This window comes from Electrophorus electricus, chromosome 22 (assembly GCF_041902795.1).
Source record: "Electrophorus electricus isolate QZ-2024a chromosome 22, ASM4190279v1, whole genome shotgun sequence".
Lineage (NCBI taxonomy): Eukaryota > Metazoa > Chordata > Actinopteri > Gymnotiformes > Gymnotidae > Electrophorus > Electrophorus electricus.
The window spans coordinates 15,579,502-15,597,818 of NC_137518.1; the positions used below are offsets into that span (position 1 = coordinate 15,579,502).

Below are 18,317 nucleotides of genomic sequence, written 5' to 3' on the forward strand. Positions count from 1 at the left end.
AGCAAAGATTCATCAAAAGGATGTCCTAGTACATCCCAGCAGCATGACAGCATGGTCACAAAAAGCTGTTAACTACATCTGACTGTAGTGCATTCACTGATGAGCTCCAGGGAGCCGAGAGAAATACATGAGTATTTTTTTTTTTTATTGTGGTTCCTGTTGAGGTTATTAAGGATTCACTGTGTCCCATAAGGGCTGCATGGGGAAGAGAAGTTCTTCCCTGGAGCACCAAATGATACGAGGGAACGCATACGTAGCCTGGAGGCGCACCGCAGTGACTGGCCTCATTTTACAACTCCTCTCCCTTTCAGTTCTTGGTCCAACATAAGAGCGCATCGCGTTCTCAAAAATTAAGAGTCCTAATAAACCACCCGAGAATCCTCCATGCGTAAATACTAAGCCCAGACTGCTCCCGGGCACTGATAAAACAGTCTCTCTCTCTCTCTTTTTTTTTTTTTTTGTCTTATTATGGTTATAAAAAAAATCTGCATATTTGGGATCACTGTGGAAATAACTTCCCTAGCAGAACCCAGCAGTGGGGATTAGTCACGGTCATTCCTTTCTCTCCACGGCCGCCTCCCTCTCCCTCAACCCGCTCTCTTCTTACCCCAGTCACCGTCACTCTGCCTGGCTGCCATGTTCCCCCACTCCAAATTAGTATTATACCCATGAAATTAAAACGCAGGTCCTTGGAGATACCCGCAGAGATTAGGGCCTATACTGCAGGTATTTGGAGATACACATGTCACGCCAAGTCAAATTCATTTCGCGATAGCCGGAGACATGAAGGCACACCATATCCGCTTGTCTGGCATGTATATTGTATGTCCATTAATTAGGTTTTCCATGTCTGAGGGGGTAATGAATCACTGTTCAGTGGAGGACGTGAGTAGCAGCGGCTGGGAACAAAAGGGAGTCTGGCACTGGGCTGTTCACACCGGCTGGCAGGCAGTTATTACACACAAAGCAGGGGAGGGTTCTCCTCTGTTTCATTGTCAACTGCTCTGGTTGCGATGTTTAGTGATGAGCAAGGCTAATACATTGTATCCCACTTTGATAAGCGCTGGCAAGCAATGTTCAAATATAATTGTGTGGTTTTTTTTTTTATATTTAAATAAATAAATGTTTAATCAGAAATAAGATGTGACATCCTTAAATTGCTGCTTGACATGTGAAACTAAAACAGTACTGATGTGTTTCACGTGTGTTTAATGGATGTTTATGGTTAAAGAGGTCATTAAAATTAGGCTATAGAAATAAAATGGTACTTTCGGTGCATGAATGCTCAGTGCATGACTCTTTCTTTATACCAGAGAGTTTCTTGGTTCCCAAAACTGACCACTTTGTCATCAACCTGGTTAATTATAATTTCTGAGATGGCTACTTCAGAGTTACAGAATTGCAAATTACATGCTCCTTCACCCGTACAGTTTATAACTTATAGTGCAAGTCTGTTAAAAAACACCTGTATTAAATTGCTCTGATGAACCCCTCACTCAATGTAGAATTTTTAAGCAATTGAATTAATGTGAAAATCAATATATTCAATCTGTAATCATTGAGATAAAGCATGAAGTTTGCTGCCCGTGTTACATTCCAGACTATCTGGTTTGTCTGACTGAGAGAGTTCAGCTGAGGTGATGCACACCATCCCACTTCCTCTCTCTCTCTCTCTCTCTCTCTCTCTCTCTCTCTCTCTCTCTCTCTCTCTCTCTCTCGCTGTCTCTCTCTATCCCTTCCTTTCTCTCCCTCTCTTCTATACACACATCAGTCAGTAGTCATTATCATTATCTACCTCTGCCCTCTGTTAGGTCAGTAAGATAGTGCTGTCGGTCAGAGACTAATCTATGGCTCTCCTCAGCAAAGTCAGACCAAGCGAAGCCCTAGCACTGAGCCTGTGTCTTGCATTTAAATGGCAGTAAATTGCATCTCTTTTCCCCCGGAGACTGTCATTTTCCCATGTAATGGCGTCTGATGGGAGTGGGTGTGATTTTCGCATCGGGGCTGTCAAGGCCAGCTCCTTGCGTCGGGTTTTAACGCGCAGATCTGGCAGCGGAGCAGCGTGGCGTGGAGAGAGAATGGCACCTGAAGAGGAGCTAATAACACACAGGAGGAAATGGGGACATGAAAGAGGAATGGGCTGCATCTTAAACTGAACATTACGCCCTGCCTAGTGCACTTCTAATGGCAGAATTGAACAGAAAGGCCTGTTTGAAGATGCTGTACCCTGAAGTGACCGAGTACCCTTTGAGTTGTCTCCTGAATGGCTTAGCTTGCTTGGAGAAAGCACAATGAGATCAAAAGGCTTTGAGCAAACACAATGCAAATGATTCTCCAAGCACTGTAGCCCCTTGGAACTTGGTGCTGGCTCTCTTTTGATAGACATACACCAATGCAGCAAGACATTAAATGCAGAAGATGTCAGAAGCCCCACTGACTCAGAGGGCTGTGTGTAACTTGAGTGTGTGATGACTTGTGCGCTGTGTAATATCTAGTAACACCAGAGCATGGATGAGGGGACACAGTGGTTGCCCATAAAAGCTCATCTTGGAAATCAATAAAGCAGTGATATTGATTTTGCACAAATGTACAGAATATGGATTGAGGACTTAAAACCACTGAGACACTGAATGCAAATATCTGAAGAGCTGTATTCACAGGAATACTACAATACAATAATAATGATACAATGGTCAATTCACATTTTTTGACTCTACATTTTTAAGCTTTTGTGTTGGGGCATTGTGGCTGTGACAGTTATGCCCACAGTAAATGGTCATGTCAGAGCAAACATAACTGTTGTGCATGACAATTGTTATGAAACAATTAAAACCTTTATATCCCAAAACACATTGACATCTGCCCTTGAACACATCAGTGACAAGTGCCTTTCTTCAACAGATCCCTCTGCTGTTCTCTTGCTCTTCTCCAATTCCCAGATAGCAAAACCTAGCCAAACGTATAGTTTCCCACATCTCCGGTTCAGACTTTTGACTGGCATCTCCTTATGCGTTCATAGCCAGCAGCAGGATCTGAGTCTTGTTAACGAATGAGCGGTTCCTCTAGCGAGCAGTCACCACATTCCCACAAGCAGACGCTGATCACAGGACTTTGGTGCAGGGGGAAATGGGAACTGCTCAGCACAGCTCATGGGGGTCAGGGGCAGAGGTGGGGAGGTGGTTCAAGAGTACCGCGGAGGGGGGATGCAGAAGCGACAGGTCCCACAGGGCAGACGGGTGAATGGGGATCCGATCAAACTACTGTGAAAGCATGGGGCTCAGGCTGACCCACAGGCAGGCAGTAATTGGCACAGGATCGCGATCCACAATCTTCAGAGTGTACAGAGTCAGGAGAAAGCAGAGGCACCGAAGCTGCGATCTGCCACGCCGGAGGCTGCCGACATGCAAGCAGCAAAGGGAAGAGCAAAGCGTGTCAACGCGATGCTGATGTGCACGCCAAAGCATCCCGATCACTCGCAGAGAGAAAGAGGGAGAGATAGAGAGAGAGAGAGAGAGAGAGAGAGAGAGAGAGAGAAGAAAGGAAGGGGGTAAGAAAAAAGATAGAGACAAAGATAGAGTTCAGAGAAAGAAAGGGGGAGAGAAATGAGGAGAAAGAGAAAGAAAGGGAGAGAACGAGACTGTTGTTGTTGGATTCATTTAATTATTAGCTGGGATAAACTGATTAAGCATAAAATATTGCAGTGGAAATGCTGGTTTCTTTTAGTATATTTTCAGATCTCATTTGATTCCTTCCTTGAAGTAACATTGAGTTCATTTCATGTCAGATTTGAAATGCTTTGCAAAGGTTGGCCCTGTAGCTTTTCTTGCCCAATGCTAAATAAGCATCCGTCTCATTTTCTGGGTGTGAATCTCTAGATTCTGTCTGCTCTGCTGACTGAATTTAGAGACATCAGTAATCAGCTTCTCTGTCTTTTCACAGGTCTCAGGAAGAAAGATAACCAGGGCTTGGAAAGAGATATGGCCTTGTTCAGTCCTTGCTTTTTACTGTAGCAGTGATGCAAATGATGATGAAGACTCCATTAAGGGAGAGGATGAGGGAGAGTTGAATTAATGCAGCTTCGATCACAGCTAAACAAGGGCCTTCTCACAAGCTTCAGTAAGAAAGTGGCTCATAAGACAAGCTGTTAATACCACTGAAGATATAGATGTTTCTAGACAAAACACAGCCCCTGCAGATTAAAACTTTATAAATAACATTTTGCCTTCCTTTAATTTCTGTAGAATATGATAGCCAAGGTACTTGGGGGGACTCTTCTCAAGGTTCACAGTGAAGTGGCTATGGTTATACACAGTAAACATATTTTTGTACTCAGTATGTTGTTCAGATAAACATAACTGTTACACTAGTCATTTGAATCGCACCCTCATGAGTATCCTTGGAATCTGTTGTGCACTTTAAATCACATGTATGAGGAGGGTGGGGGATAGTGTATGCTTTAAATGACTGCCTTGGAAGAAAGGGGGTTGGTGATGAATTTGGATGTCAGGGGCCCTTGTCTTTACAGGCTGGACTGGACAGGATAATGTAAATGCTTGGGCCTTTACATTTATTACGACCGACTGGGGGAGTGTTTTGTAAAGGAGGCGTGGCCTGCACTTTTCCCCACCCATTTCAACAGCGTGGCCTGCCTGTGACTGGTTAGCAGCCCCGATGCATATTTATATCCCTCTCACCCTGCTGTCAACCTACATTCTCCTCACTGTTGTTCACTGAAGCCAACTGTCAAAACTGACCAAGGTGAGACGAACTGGGAGGATGTTGGGCTAGAAGAGAGACATCTAGGGGAGGTGTAATCACAGTAGAAAAGGTCCCCAAACCTAAAAGGCACCCATATGCACAGCACTACGGTCTCAAACGCCTATTACATTTTACATATGCATATACATGCATGGTCATAAATTGTTGTCTACTGTAAGTAGTGTCCAAGTGGGGCAGGGTGTGGGTTTGGGGAAGTGTGGTTAATAAGAAGCCCATCTCTCATGAATAAAGAAAGAGCAAGAAGCTTGTGACAATTTGGCCTTCAGTTCACAGGAGGAGGCTGCGAGTCTGAAGTGCTCAGACACAACCTCTTAAGCCCCTCTCCTGTCATTGCACAATTTTACCATTCCACTTAGATGCTGACCCCAGGAATATGTCTGACCCATGTAATCCCTATCCCGGTCATTGGACAGGAGGGGCACGACTGGCACATAGCTGATCTCAGAACAGCTGGAGAGAGCAGCAGCCATGCCAGGATCTACACGGGCTGACTAGAACAAGCCACTGAATGGCCAGTTGAAGCCATGTTTGTTTACCACTGGCACAGGCCAATGCTTTTAACGACCATGTGCCACCCAGCTACACAGTCAGTTTTTAAGTACTCATTAAGGTTCATGGTCGAGACCGTTGACATGGAATTTAGATTTTTGTTGTGGAGACAACACAGAACAGGCAATTACAAAGGCATTCATTATAGTTATGGTTTACAGTACATCACACTGCCAAGCCTAACAATCTTAATGCTACAGTGCTACAGATGTAGGGCAATTGAACTTCAGTCTAAAGTTGTTTGTACAGTACACCAGTGTTCACCTAAATCTGCAAGAGCAAGTTTGGCTCTGTAAAAGTCATATTTGAGGCTCTGTGGCTGAGCGGAACATCCATGTCTTTCATCTGTCCCTAAACCTTACCTCAGCCTACACGCCTGCCCTCAGGAATGGATGGGTGACGATGGATGGAGAACGGTCTTTAGGGGTCAAAGGTTGTCGTCTGGGAGACGAGAGTTCACGTTCATTTCTCCTGCTCTTGTCTGCTGCCCAACAGGGGGCAAAGGTCACTGTCTTTAAATCTTTCAGCTGTCTAGAAGTGCATCAGAGAAGCCCTCTAACAAACCACACACACACAGACACACACACACACACACACACACACACACACACACACACACACACACACACACACACACACACACACACACACACAGACACACACACACACACACACACACACACACACACACACACAGACCATAACCCCCCAGCAAGCCACAGACTGACCCCTGACCTTTGGGGAAAAGCAACGACTTACTCCCATCTAAACAATTTGACTCTGATTCAGGGTCCTGTCTAAAATAAACTGTTCATGACCTGACATCTTTCTGACAAGCCTGCTCTTACAATATGATTCATATGGGCAGATTTACAAGGGCAGCAGTGAAACACGTGGCTAATAACCAACTAGAAACCCAGTAGTACTGATAACCTGACGTGATATTTAAGAGAAAGAACTGAAAGACTTTTAAAACCCTCCATATTAACCCAAGATCTGGGTATATAATGTGAAAGAAACTTTCAAAATACAGTCATATTTTGTCCTGTAAGAGTTCAACAGCATCAACCTAGAAGAGTCTAGTGTAGTTTTCCATCATCTTCTGTTTTCCACCTCCAGCATGCAGCAGAGTGTATATGTGCACACAGCGTCCTTACAGCCGAGCACAGCTGAAAAGGGGCACGGTCAGAACAAGCCTCCACTCTGGACTCCTACTCAGAAGTGAAGGGGCGGGGGGGATTAGGGGCCCTGTGGGGCCAGAACTCATGTTGTGATGTCATAAACTGGGCTTTCAAAGAGGCCATTCTTAAGAGCACAGAAGCGTCTGACCAGTGGATTTAGTGTTCATTTTTTAGGGACAATTGTATAATTAGTTTAAACAGGATAGGATCTGCCTATGGCAATCTTGAGGTACAGCTTGTCACGATATATATATATATATATATATATATATATATATATATATATATATATATATATATATATATATATATATATATATATATATATATATATATATATACTCACACACACACACACACACACACACACACACACACACACAGGTATTTAAATCAGAATAAAAAAAGACTGGATTAATATTACGATCTGACATAATACAACAATAATACATAGCAGTACTGGCAAATTATGTCCATATGATAGTATTCTACAATACAAAAGCTTCTTTATTAATAGAATAATAAAATGGCATGCTTTTACAGTGTCTGGTGGTTTTAAATTGCATAATTGCAAAATTTCCTTATATAATGGCAGTGCTGTGAAGTGTTTTTTAGGCTAACATATTCTATGATGTTGGCAAACATCCTCTCCCTGCCTGGCACGATTTAAGCTGGTTTCTGTGTTTGACTGTATGAGCAGATCCCACACAGACCCCAGGCAAGTCTCCTCCTCTCACTGGTCGCTAATCCCCAAAAGACGATGCACGTGTGAGCCGCTCCCGCTCTCAGCCATGAGGAGGAGAAGGTGAGGAGGCGAGATGGAGGCTCAGCCCCCCTCCGTTCTTATCAGCTAGACGGCAGCACAGACTCCCGGGAAGCTCCAGAGGTTCAGGCCACATCCCCCCCTCTCCAAGTCGCACCAGAGTTAGAGGACGTGTCTGCGTCTGCCTGGGGCTTGTGCCAGGACCTGATCTAGGTCGCTGGGTAATAACTAGGGTGTTTTTATTTTGTCTGCTCCTCCATCCCCCCACTTTGTCATGCTAATATCAGTTTTTGTTGTTGTTGTTTTTTTTTGTCAACGGGAATATGTTTGACATCCACCATGTGATGTGAATCATTATGAGATGGACTGAGGGAGGCGTTAACAGGCCTCAGTGGTCATTATGTGCTTCAACGAGAGCTACACACTGAAAGCTCGGTGCACTGTTCGTTATCATTTCTTTCTTGCTTTTTGCCCCTTTTTCCAATGAATCGGAGAATCAGCCGAGACCAAAATGATTACAAGAATGTCAAGACCTGGCCACATACATCGCAGCTACAGGACTCGTCACCCTGACTACATACATCAAAGATATATGAGTCATCTAATGCACGGCCTTATGGATGTACATAATTGACTGAATGGAAAAGATTTTGGACAGTTGCCCACAAAATGAAAATGTGGGTCCCTGAAAATGCAAGCTTGCACCTCAGTATATATGTGCTGGTAGCCGGCCCTTATTGACTGCTAAATGTATATTACCATTATTGACACTTCAGTGACAGTGTGGTTTAATGAACTGTTTTGGAGCATTTCACCATGTAACGATTCGACAGCATTTTGATGCTATGGTGCTGTCAGTATAAACTGGCTGATGTATTTCACCGGGGCATTAATGGTTCTGTCTATTTGGATAATGACGGTTCATTCCGATTCATTTGCTGGGAATCTTAATGATGGCTGCTGGTGGTGTCATCCCAGGACACGGGGCGCTTGCTTCCAGAGCTTCTCTGGGTGAGAGCAGTGAGCTGTTCATGCTGCTTCAGTTATATTCCCCATTTAAAACCAACAAGTAAACCCCACGTGCAATGAACTCGAAAAACAACGAGTGCCTACTGTCCATGTTTAAAAATCATCAGTCTACTGAATTTGCATATTTAAGAATCAGTTCATCCATCCATCCATCCATCCATCCATCCATCCATCCATCCATCCATCCATCCATCCATCCTCTCAGTTTCAGCTGAAGTGCTAATGAGTTTTTATGTTATATTTAAGAATTCTGGGGAAAACACATCTGAATTTGTCATGTACAGAATTAAGCATTCTTTTTGGCTCTATTATGGCTCTATGTAAAAATTATGGCTCTATTTAAAAAATATTATGGACTACTGAGTTCCAAATCCCTGGTGCTATCACCAATCTCCTTTTACTGTGTTATTGTAAGATAGCTGCTGACTTTAAAACTGAATTTTAAATAAAATTTGTGAGACACTCTGAAATGTTTGAACAAGCTAAATCATTCACAAAATGGGATGCAAGTAAAGCAATGATAAATAAGTGTAAACTCTTAAGTTTGTGTTAATATACTGGGTTCTAGATGTTGAAAAACTATAGACGGTCCAGTTTTAGTTTTAGATGAATTACCTGTCTAATGTGCAGTGCTGTTTCCCAGTGTAAATGTCTATATATGTTACAATCTGTATTAAGACATTTAAAACTCAGTTACACACACACACACACACACACACACACACACACACACACACACACACACATGCATATGCACGCACACACACATACACACATACACACAAACAAATCATTCTGAATATGACAAAATGTAAGTATGATCTAACTTAAGGGGTTTTGGTTTAACTGTCAGTTTGTAGCCTTTAATGTTACTTCCTCCTCATTTACCATCTCTCTCTCTCTCTCTCTCTCTCTCTCTCTCTCTCTCTCTCTCTCTCTCTCTCTCTCTCTCTCTCTCTCTCTCTCTCTCTCTCTCTCTCTCTCTCTTTCCAGCCACTACCGTGTTGTGCCTCACTGCATGGAAACTTTCGCTCCCCCTTCCTCCCTTCTCTCTCTCTCTCTCTCTCTCTCTCTCTCTCTCTCTCTCTCTCTCTCTCTGTCTCTTTCGCACACACACACACACACACACACACACACACACACACACACACACTCCATGGCTCAGAGTGGTGGGTGGGAGGGGAGGAGTCTGTGTCTGGTAAGGTTGAGCTGTTTACAGTGTGGGTTTATAGAGCAGCAGACAGGGGGAATGGGGAGGAGAGACAGCAAACAGGGATAGAGAGTGAGAGAGAGAGGAAGGGACAAAGAGAGAGACAGAGAGATAGAGGGAAAGAGAGACAGACACAGAGAGAGAGAAAGTGAGAGTCTGCATACATTCTGCCCGGGACAGGCTTGATGGAACTGCACACAGACATTGGAGCATAGCCTTTTTTTCACTGGCTTCTGTCACAACTGCTACAGTGCAGTGCATGTCTGCCTGGGGAGACCAGCAGCCGGAGTAGTACTGCACATTAGCAGAAAAAGGAACACACCAGCCAAGGCTTATTTACTGTAAGTACTACATCTCACGTGTAGCATACATGTGGCATATCATGTTATGTCTTACGTTTTAGCTATATTTTAGATATATTATTCCTGTTCATTTACTTACATGAAGAAAAAAGTGCTTCATAGATTAGGCAAGCATGGTGCACTGGATGGATTTATGTATGCAGAAAAGACTTTCTTTGAACAGCCTACATTAAACAATGGAACTGGTTTCTAGAGGAAACCTAAAACTTGCCTTCCTCTTGTTTTAGGAAAGAAGCAGGCATTGTTAAGAGACTTTAATGCATCTAGCAGTGTCTAGTCATGGATGACTTTAGAGTCCCTTCCAAATAGAGCTTGCTCTTGCATCATGGTTCAGCAAAACCCATCTACAGCCATGGACAGAGAGGCAACCCAAGAAGTGTTCGTGGGGCCGGGAAGCGAGGATGCTGATGAGGCATTTGGCCACATCCCATCCAACAAAGACCCCAACTGGTGCAAAACTCCCACTGGGCACATCAAGAGACCCATGAATGCATTCATGGTCTGGTCACAAATTGAGAGAAGAAAGATTATGGAACAGTGGCCTGATATGCACAATGCAGAGATCTCCAAACGCCTTGGAAAGCGTTGGAAACTTCTCCCAGATTATGAGAAGATCCCCTTCATCAAGGAAGCAGAACGACTGCGTCTGAAACACATGGCTGATTATCCGGACTATAAATATCGCCCCAGGAAGAAGAGCAAGTGCCCCACACCCGTGAAAGTTGGGGAAAAGCTCCCAATGAAAGGCAGTAAGTCTCAGTCAGGTCGATCCACCTGCTTCACCAGCAAAGGGCTCAGAGTCAAACCCAACTCCACCAAACACAAAGTGAATTTCAATGGCAATAAACACAAGAGCTGCAGTGAGAGTGTAAGTGACGACGACACTGTGGATGTACGCCGGGCAAGTCCAGATACCCTGCAAGATGATCAGAACCAGATGAGTCTTGTTGTCCTCCACCAGCAAGGTACCATTCCCTCCAAGGACCAGAAACCTATTTCTCAACTCAGAGTCAAAGTGCCCAACTCCCAGCCCAGCAGTCTCCAGAGTGTCCCCTCTGCAGCTGGGCCTCCAGCACCTACGGAGGCCAGGGCATCTCAGCCACGAGGATCTAACTCTGGGAGATCTGCCACACCCTCCTCCACCAGCTCCTCCTTCGTCTCATCGGCATCTTCGGATGAAGAACTGGACGAGGAAATCCTGCATATCATATCGAACACAAACTTTGACAGCACGCCTATGGACTGCTCCACTCTGGATAAGGACCTCGAAGCATTCCATACCCACTCAGGATCACACTTTGACTTTCCAGACTACTGCACTCCAGAGGTGAATGAAATGATTTCAGGGGACTTACTTGTACCCAGCATCTCTGACCTGGTGTTTACCTACTGAGGTCAAGGCCATTGTGATTTTGGCTTGGCAGATATATTTGCCTAGGAGAAGCCCTGTGGTCTTGAACATGCTAAGTCGACATCCCTGACCCTGGACAATTCCTTTTCCCATTGTTTTGTTTCTCTATCAATTCCGTAAGTGCTATTGCTTTTGTTTTCCAGGCATGGTACATCATGTTGAGTCAGAAAAAAACAGCATTGGGCTCTGCAAAACCTTTAAGTGGGATTCAATAGTCACACGCTTGAGACCCATTCAGAGAAGAAGCAGACATCCAGCGAAAGGCAGAAAAGGTGTGAGTCTTAGTGAGACAAAGTTTAAACAGCAAGTCTGAAATATTCCAGAGTTCACAAACAAAATCTTAATGTCACTGGACATTTGAAATGCTGCAGCGTCAGTGTCAGCCATGTATCAGTATTGATAAAACACATACCACTGCAAATTTCATGATTGCTCATAAGAGTATTGCTGATCTGCTCCGCCAAGATATTGTTCACAGATTCAGATTAATTGTTTTTGGTCTAACCATTTGCACAAGAGATATTACAGATTCGTCATCTAGTATTACAGTACTGACAGCATTTGTGCTCTGAATCGCTGTAAGGATGAAGTGCTCAGTTGAGTGAGAATCATTCTGTCTCAAGCTAATTAAACTCTACAGCACTCGACAGGCATACAGTATGGCGGAGTGTCAGAAAGCTGCCAGACAGAATCAGTGCGGCGAAGTGACAGGCGGCCGGCACAGAATTGATCTCCTCCTCTTTAATTAGATAACAGCACTTTCATCACCTCTGCTAATGCCGCAAGACTGCAGGCACAGTTGAACGACAGCCCTGCACTATCTGTGTGTGTCCTTATGTGCCCGACCTCAGGCAGTGGATGGCGGGGGGTGGGTCCTGAGATTTGGGGGTCATGTCATGGGCGGATGGGGACTGTTTTTTCTGGGGGCTGTGCATCTGTCCATGCAGGCAGCGGTCTTTGTGCGCAGACATCAGGGAGGGGGTGGGGAGGGGGTGGGGTTAGAGAGTGGGGGGTTATTCCTGCTCCAGCTCTGTAAAATGCATGTCATGTCTGCAGTCTGGCTGCAGCTGCCCCGATCTGGGCGAGAAATCTGTGTCTGCCAGCTGGCCCCATTGACTCACTCAGGGATCGTTTGTTTAGGTCCTAGTGCCTCCTGGAGGTAATTCATCCATGATGATCTGTGTGTGTGTGTGTGTGTGTATGTGTGTGTGTGTGTGTGTGTGTGTGTGTGTGTGTGTGTGTGCATTTGTGTCTTATTCTCTTGTGGCTGCTCTCTCCCCGAGCAACCGTCTGGAGGCAGCTGAGGTGACCGAGGCCACTGATTTCTTGCTGCTTCTAAAACAGACTCATCTTCTCGCCCATCACCCAAGCTCTTGTTTTTGGCACCTGGTAAACGCAGCACTGTTTATTTCCCACCATCAGCTGTCGTAGAGACACAACAAACCCCGTAGTCTGATCTTCCATAAACAACTAGCCACCCTCCAATGGTTGCTGAAGATGCAGCCGTATGTGGTACGGCTGCTGCTGTCCAGAGGAGTCGGGGACGCCTCCACTCGGAGTGCTCTGCTGGGTGTTTATTTTCAGTGACCTCATTTACTCTGGGTTGCATAATGGTTTGTTTCACGTTGACCCGGAGGCCCTCAGAAGTGTTTTCTTTCTTACTGCACTCACTACGTGTGGGAAACCACTGATAGAATCCTTTGTCTGACCAGTTCAGACAGTTATGAACCATGTGACCATTTTCTAAATTCCACCACATTTTTATTAGTCTTAGTAATACCAGTTTGGTGTGACTATTTAGTGATGCATCCATGGTAACACGTTATATTGTTGCAAATAATTCAGGTATCTATGAAGGAAATTGAGAGAGGAGAGGCTAATTTGAGGATAGGGCAAGAAAGTAAGGGCTTGAAAAAAAAACCAACTCATATTCAGAGGCCTTCAATTATCCTGACTATATAGATATTTTTTTTGTCCACTATGTAGAAGAGGAACAGTTTGCCTTTACTTTCACGTAAGAATAGATTTAGGCGTGACATCTCAGAAATGCTCTGAAATGTTAGTAATAATGCTAGCACCCTAATTTTAGAAACAAATGAGTCTATGATACTGACAGTTACATGACACATTTCATGTGTTTGTCCATGTGGGTGGATGAAGCAGAAATGCAAAAGTGTTTCGACATAATGCTAAATGCTCAGTGGCATTATGATACAGGAGCCATACTTTCCTTGCCAAAAGATCATAAATGTGACTTAAAAAGGGATTTGTATCTGAGTGTAAAGGAGACATTGGCTGTAAATATCAGGGAAAGTGTTTGGCTGATTAATTCAGTGTAGATTCTGCATATCTAAGAGTGTCACCATCACTCCATAGTTCAACCGATGGAGATGGCTTTATCTCTGCATTACGATACTCACAAACCTGTCAATCAAGCTGTTCCTCATAAAAATCTCATTATATATATATATATATATATATATATATATATATATATATATATATATACACACACACACACACACACACACACACACACACACAAACACACATGTAATGGGCTACACATTGAACCAAACACCAGCAACACCAGCAGTACTGAAATGGACTCAGGACTATTAATGTGAGCTTACTGTGGAACTACATTGACCCTGTTTTGATGCATATGGACGTTCATAATCATTGATTCACCCACAAAATGGCTGCAAGTAGAAACAGAGATGAATTTGCCCGGTGAACGTTTTGAAAGATTTAATATTTCCAAATGACATGGTGCAGTCTTTCAGACACACATTCAATGATAAATAAATCATTTATTTAACCATCAACCAGCAAAATGTGAAAATGAGGGTTTCTCAAAAGGGAGGTCTTTGTAGTAACCTACCAGCATCTCTGGATTATTTATTCAATTACTTATTTTTATTTTTTTTTTAATTTAATATATAATTTTTTAATGTTTCTGATAGCCTCAGTTGTTTATTTATTCAATATCTTAGAAGGAGTAGCAGGAAAGGGAGAGGCTCTTCACAGATGGGCAGTAGACAAATTAGTGTCAAAGTGATAAATGCAAAAAGCTGTATATAAATGAAGTAGTGTTAAAAAAACCCATCTGGTCCACACCTCCCACTCAAGGCTGGCTCCTGATGAATAGCATTCTGGGAGACTGAAACACAAGGACAAAGCTGACTTCACACAGGCCAGACTCACTTCTAATCAGCCTGGCCCAAATGAAGCATTCGGCACCGTTTCATATCACAGCATGTTAATCAACCAGATCCCCACTGCGCGAGGCTTGCCTGAGATCGCCTTACAGGCCACAGAGCCAGTCTGCTCCTCAGGGTCTCTGTATTCTTTCAGTTTAGCCTAATGGGCAGGTTTGTGGGACTCACTGTTGGAAGTTCACTTACTCCAGTGCTGACTTGTTGTGCTGATTTGAAGTGGTGTTCCACAAGGTTTCAGGATACTAGGTAATCTAATCTTGACAGGTACATTGACATAAGGTTCTTCTCAAAGCCTCAATCAATTTCTCAACTCACAGGTCAGTCTGAAGTGGATATGACACTGTTTGGATATGACACAATGTTAGATATCACAAAACAAACAAAAAAACCCCAAAACAAAACAAAACAAACAAGACAAAACAGTACAGTATAACCGTATTGCCTCACATCACAGTATGCATTGTTTACTGGTTTTATGGGTTTCCTTTACCATTTTGTTTGCCAGAAATTATTGTTAATAGAAAATATCAGTTTTGTAGAGTTTGTACACATTTAGTATTCTCACACTTTGTTTATGATATGTATAACCTTTCAGTGTTACTTCTGAAATGTTTAGGTTTATAAAATCTACTTAATTTGAACATAACAGTTAATTCAAGATGGCCTCCATGGTCTTCATGAATATAAACAACAGGGTGAAGACAGGCTATATGTTCACTTGCAAACAGCTTAATCTAGCATATTTATTTTTGGAATACCACATCATGCCTTGTGGATTTTCCTATGGGTACTTGACAGAGGCTCTTTCAACAGATCAACACCCTGCAATATTACATGACTTTCTTTACTATCCAATCATGTGAATCAAGTGTCAACTTTTCCTGTCAAAGCATTTAAACAGCCACTTCTGTCAGGACAACTTTCATTTCCTTGATCATAAATGTAGACACTTTTGTAGGCCTAATGTATACCAGCATAGAAATCATGGCAAGCTAATCATGGACATATATGCATTGTGCATGTAAACAAACAAACAAAAGTGAGACTCAAATCAGTCTCACACCAAAATGTCCTGTTTGTAGCATTCTGTAACAGCTTACACAGTTTTGATGTTACTGCAGTGACCTACGATCACGATCACATTCCTTTCTCTGTAAGGATTTCTTCAGCACTGCAGATAACAAACCATGATATATGTTGTTTTTTTTTTAAATATCACTATGCCTCCTTTCTTTGTTGTGTATAAAAAAAGAAAAAAGATCTTACTTTGTGCACAAAACATTCACCCTAGTGGGCCAGTTTTCCATATGATTAGCTTTGCCTTCTTGTATGTGCGCGTATATGCTTTTGTAGTCAGCTACACTGCGTTCCCATGTGTCTGAAGGTGGGTTCTGCATGCGGGCAGAAATGAAAGCACTTTGCTGTACATAATGACTAGATCTGAGCATTACAGTTTCTCATTTTGAACAGAGCTGTAACTATAGTGGTGCACTCATTAATAAACTCGCTACTTCAGCACACACATGGCATTCTTGGGTTTCTGTGCAAGTGCATTTACATTTAAAAGTGCCAGAGTAGGTGGAAACACTATAATTACATGTATACATATTTACCCATGCTACATTATACAGTAGAAATATGTCAGCTGGTATTACATATGATCTAAGTTATTGAGTTCTGGTTCTAAGCACTGTAGTTAGAGCTGGATTAATGTGGGTGACATGAGTGTGTATTGTAGGGTGTACCAGTTTTGTACTGTGGATTGCTCCTGTTGCATCTGTGACGTCGAGTTTCAGAAAGGATGCAGATGTTCTTGTGGTAGGAGTGCACAGGCTTATGAGGCTGCAGCAGTCAAGTCACTGACAACCCTCACACATGCACAGGCCACATACGAACAACACTTCACCTCTACAAACCTAACACAGAGCAACAGCTATTTCAGCAGCTAGGCTCCATGTGGCACACGTGCCAACTGAAAATGGAAAACATTCGGCAGTTTTCTACAAAACTAAGTTGGAACTCAATTACACTTTGATACCTTCGCAAATTCAAGCACATTTCAATCATAATGCTACAAAGGTTGCATGAAGACTGGATGGACAGTATACAACTGGCCTTCCATAAACCAGACTTCTCATTTATAGCTATGAGAGTGATTTGGTTGATTGGCCAGTGCTAGATTGCAAATGATATGTTACATCACTTGGGATATCTGCACATATCCTCTTCAAGAGTTAGTTTCAAAGTTATGTACTTAAAGTGGTAGGTTGCCATTTTAATGAGATGATGCTCTTGGGAAGATGCTCCTCCATCCGGGAAAAGAGAAGAAGCAACTCCAACTTCACCTCTCTTTTCCAAAGAGGTGGTACCATGTGCTTTGCTAGCATCAGAGTGTGGGGTCCAAAGGTTTACGAATATCTGGACTGAAAACCTGAGCTTGCATCTTATAGCCTGCTGTTACGTAGGAAAATGCTTAAAGACAGCTACAAGAAGCTTTCCCGTAAAACAGGACAGATTGAAATGGAAGAATTGGAACTATGTGTCCAGTTTCATAACATAAGATACATTATACAGCATTAAGTGCATAAACATTTGTCTGATTACACGATACACATATAGTTTACATTTGCCTATATTTTTAAGTCATATGTTGGATTAAATGCAGTAAGGCTAGCATGTCAGGATATCCGATAAGTGCCCATTAATTTGTTTCCTGTCAGCAGTAAGATGCCTTATGGTGTAGGGTGACATCGCATATGAGAGGATTAGTAGGATTATGGGTAGGAGCTTTCACACAGATTTTTATTGTATCCTTCCAACAGCGTGCTGTAACCCAGACCTGAGGTCACACAGAATAGTGATTCCCCAATAAAAAGAGTGCAGCAGTTGTATCATGTATTCTCAAACACTACAACACAGCCTGTTCCACAAGGGTTCACATAACTTCAGCTATAACAGGCTGCTGAGTGAGTCGATTCGGCGCTCAATCCGTTGTGCTTCCATGTCTGCTGCCTCATATCGGAAAACTGGTCCAAGCACACACTTTCAGTGATAAATGCCGGCAAATATCTGTGTCCAGTGAAAGCAGAGCCTCATCGGTGGAACAGCTTATTGAATTTGGCTGGGCACTTGGCTAAGCAGATAGCCATTTTACACTTTGAATAATTGGGTGCCTATAATTCTCCAAGACCAGTTTGCACCCCAGGACAGGCCTATAGACGGGTAGTTTTGCTTTCCACCGATTCAGTGTGTGAAATAGAGCAGCCCAACCCTGTAGATTTATCTTGAGTGCTCTTCCACTCAGGCGGCAGAGGGGGAGGAACTAGCCAAGCGATAAAGTGCTGCGTCAGTCCGCTTTCGTCCATACGTGGATCAATTAAGGCGCGCTAATTGCTGCGCAATTATGCAGCGATAAGCACAGGATGAAGGGATTGCAGAGCCTGGAGGAGGTACAGAAACCAGGAATGAAGTGAGACAGAGGCCATAAGCATCAGGAGAGGGAACATGGCAAAAAAAAGAGCAAACGTACACAGCACAAAAGCAAAAGGTTCGGTTATGAACTTATGAGAACATGACAAGAGAGAAAGCCAGAGATGCAGACAGACAGGAGCCAGCAAGCAGGGAGATGAGACCGACGACAGGGGAGTGGATCAGAGACAGAGAGTAAGGGCAGAGAGCCATGCTCGCGTCGTCATGCAACAAGGCGCTTTGCGGAGTGGCAGGCTTCCAGCTCGCTCTGCCTTCTCACCGATCTCCCCACGCGCTGCTGGGATTCAGCCAGCCACGGTAATGACTCAGCGCTTTCACACACG

At 43.4% G+C, this 18,317-nt stretch overlaps 2 protein-coding genes across 4 annotated transcripts in view; one reads left to right on the top strand and one right to left on the bottom strand.

Annotated features, from left to right (window-relative positions):
• pnp4a (purine nucleoside phosphorylase 4a) overlaps positions 1 to 18,317 on the bottom strand; it is an 86,556-nt gene that overhangs the window by 45,806 nt on the left and 22,433 nt on the right. The window lies entirely within an intron of this gene.
• On the top strand, positions 9,517 to 16,027 carry sox12 (SRY-box transcription factor 12). Of its 2 annotated transcripts, XM_027028408.3 has the most exons (3): positions 9,517 to 9,852; positions 10,101 to 11,200; positions 11,428 to 16,027. In XM_027028408.3, the coding sequence occupies exons 2-3, from the start codon at positions 10,157 to 10,159 to the stop codon at positions 11,497 to 11,499; spliced, it is 1,116 nt and encodes a 371-aa protein (XP_026884209.2). In that variant the 5' UTR covers positions 9,517 to 9,852; positions 10,101 to 10,156; the 3' UTR covers positions 11,500 to 16,027. The 2 variants fall into 2 exon arrangements, with proteins under 2 accessions (XP_026884209.2, XP_081561173.1); XM_081705047.1 differs by having other exon boundaries at positions 10,101 to 16,027.

Excerpts from the sequence above, each read along its gene's own strand:
- sox12 (XM_027028408.3), top strand. The coding sequence starts at position 10,157 with ATGACTTTAGAGTCCCTTCCAAATAGAGCTTGCTCTTGCATCATGGTT. Across the intron at positions 11,201-11,427 it reads CAGACTACTGCACTCCAGAG|GCATGGTACATCATGTTGAG; the intron begins GTGAATGAAATG and ends TTTGTTTTCCAG.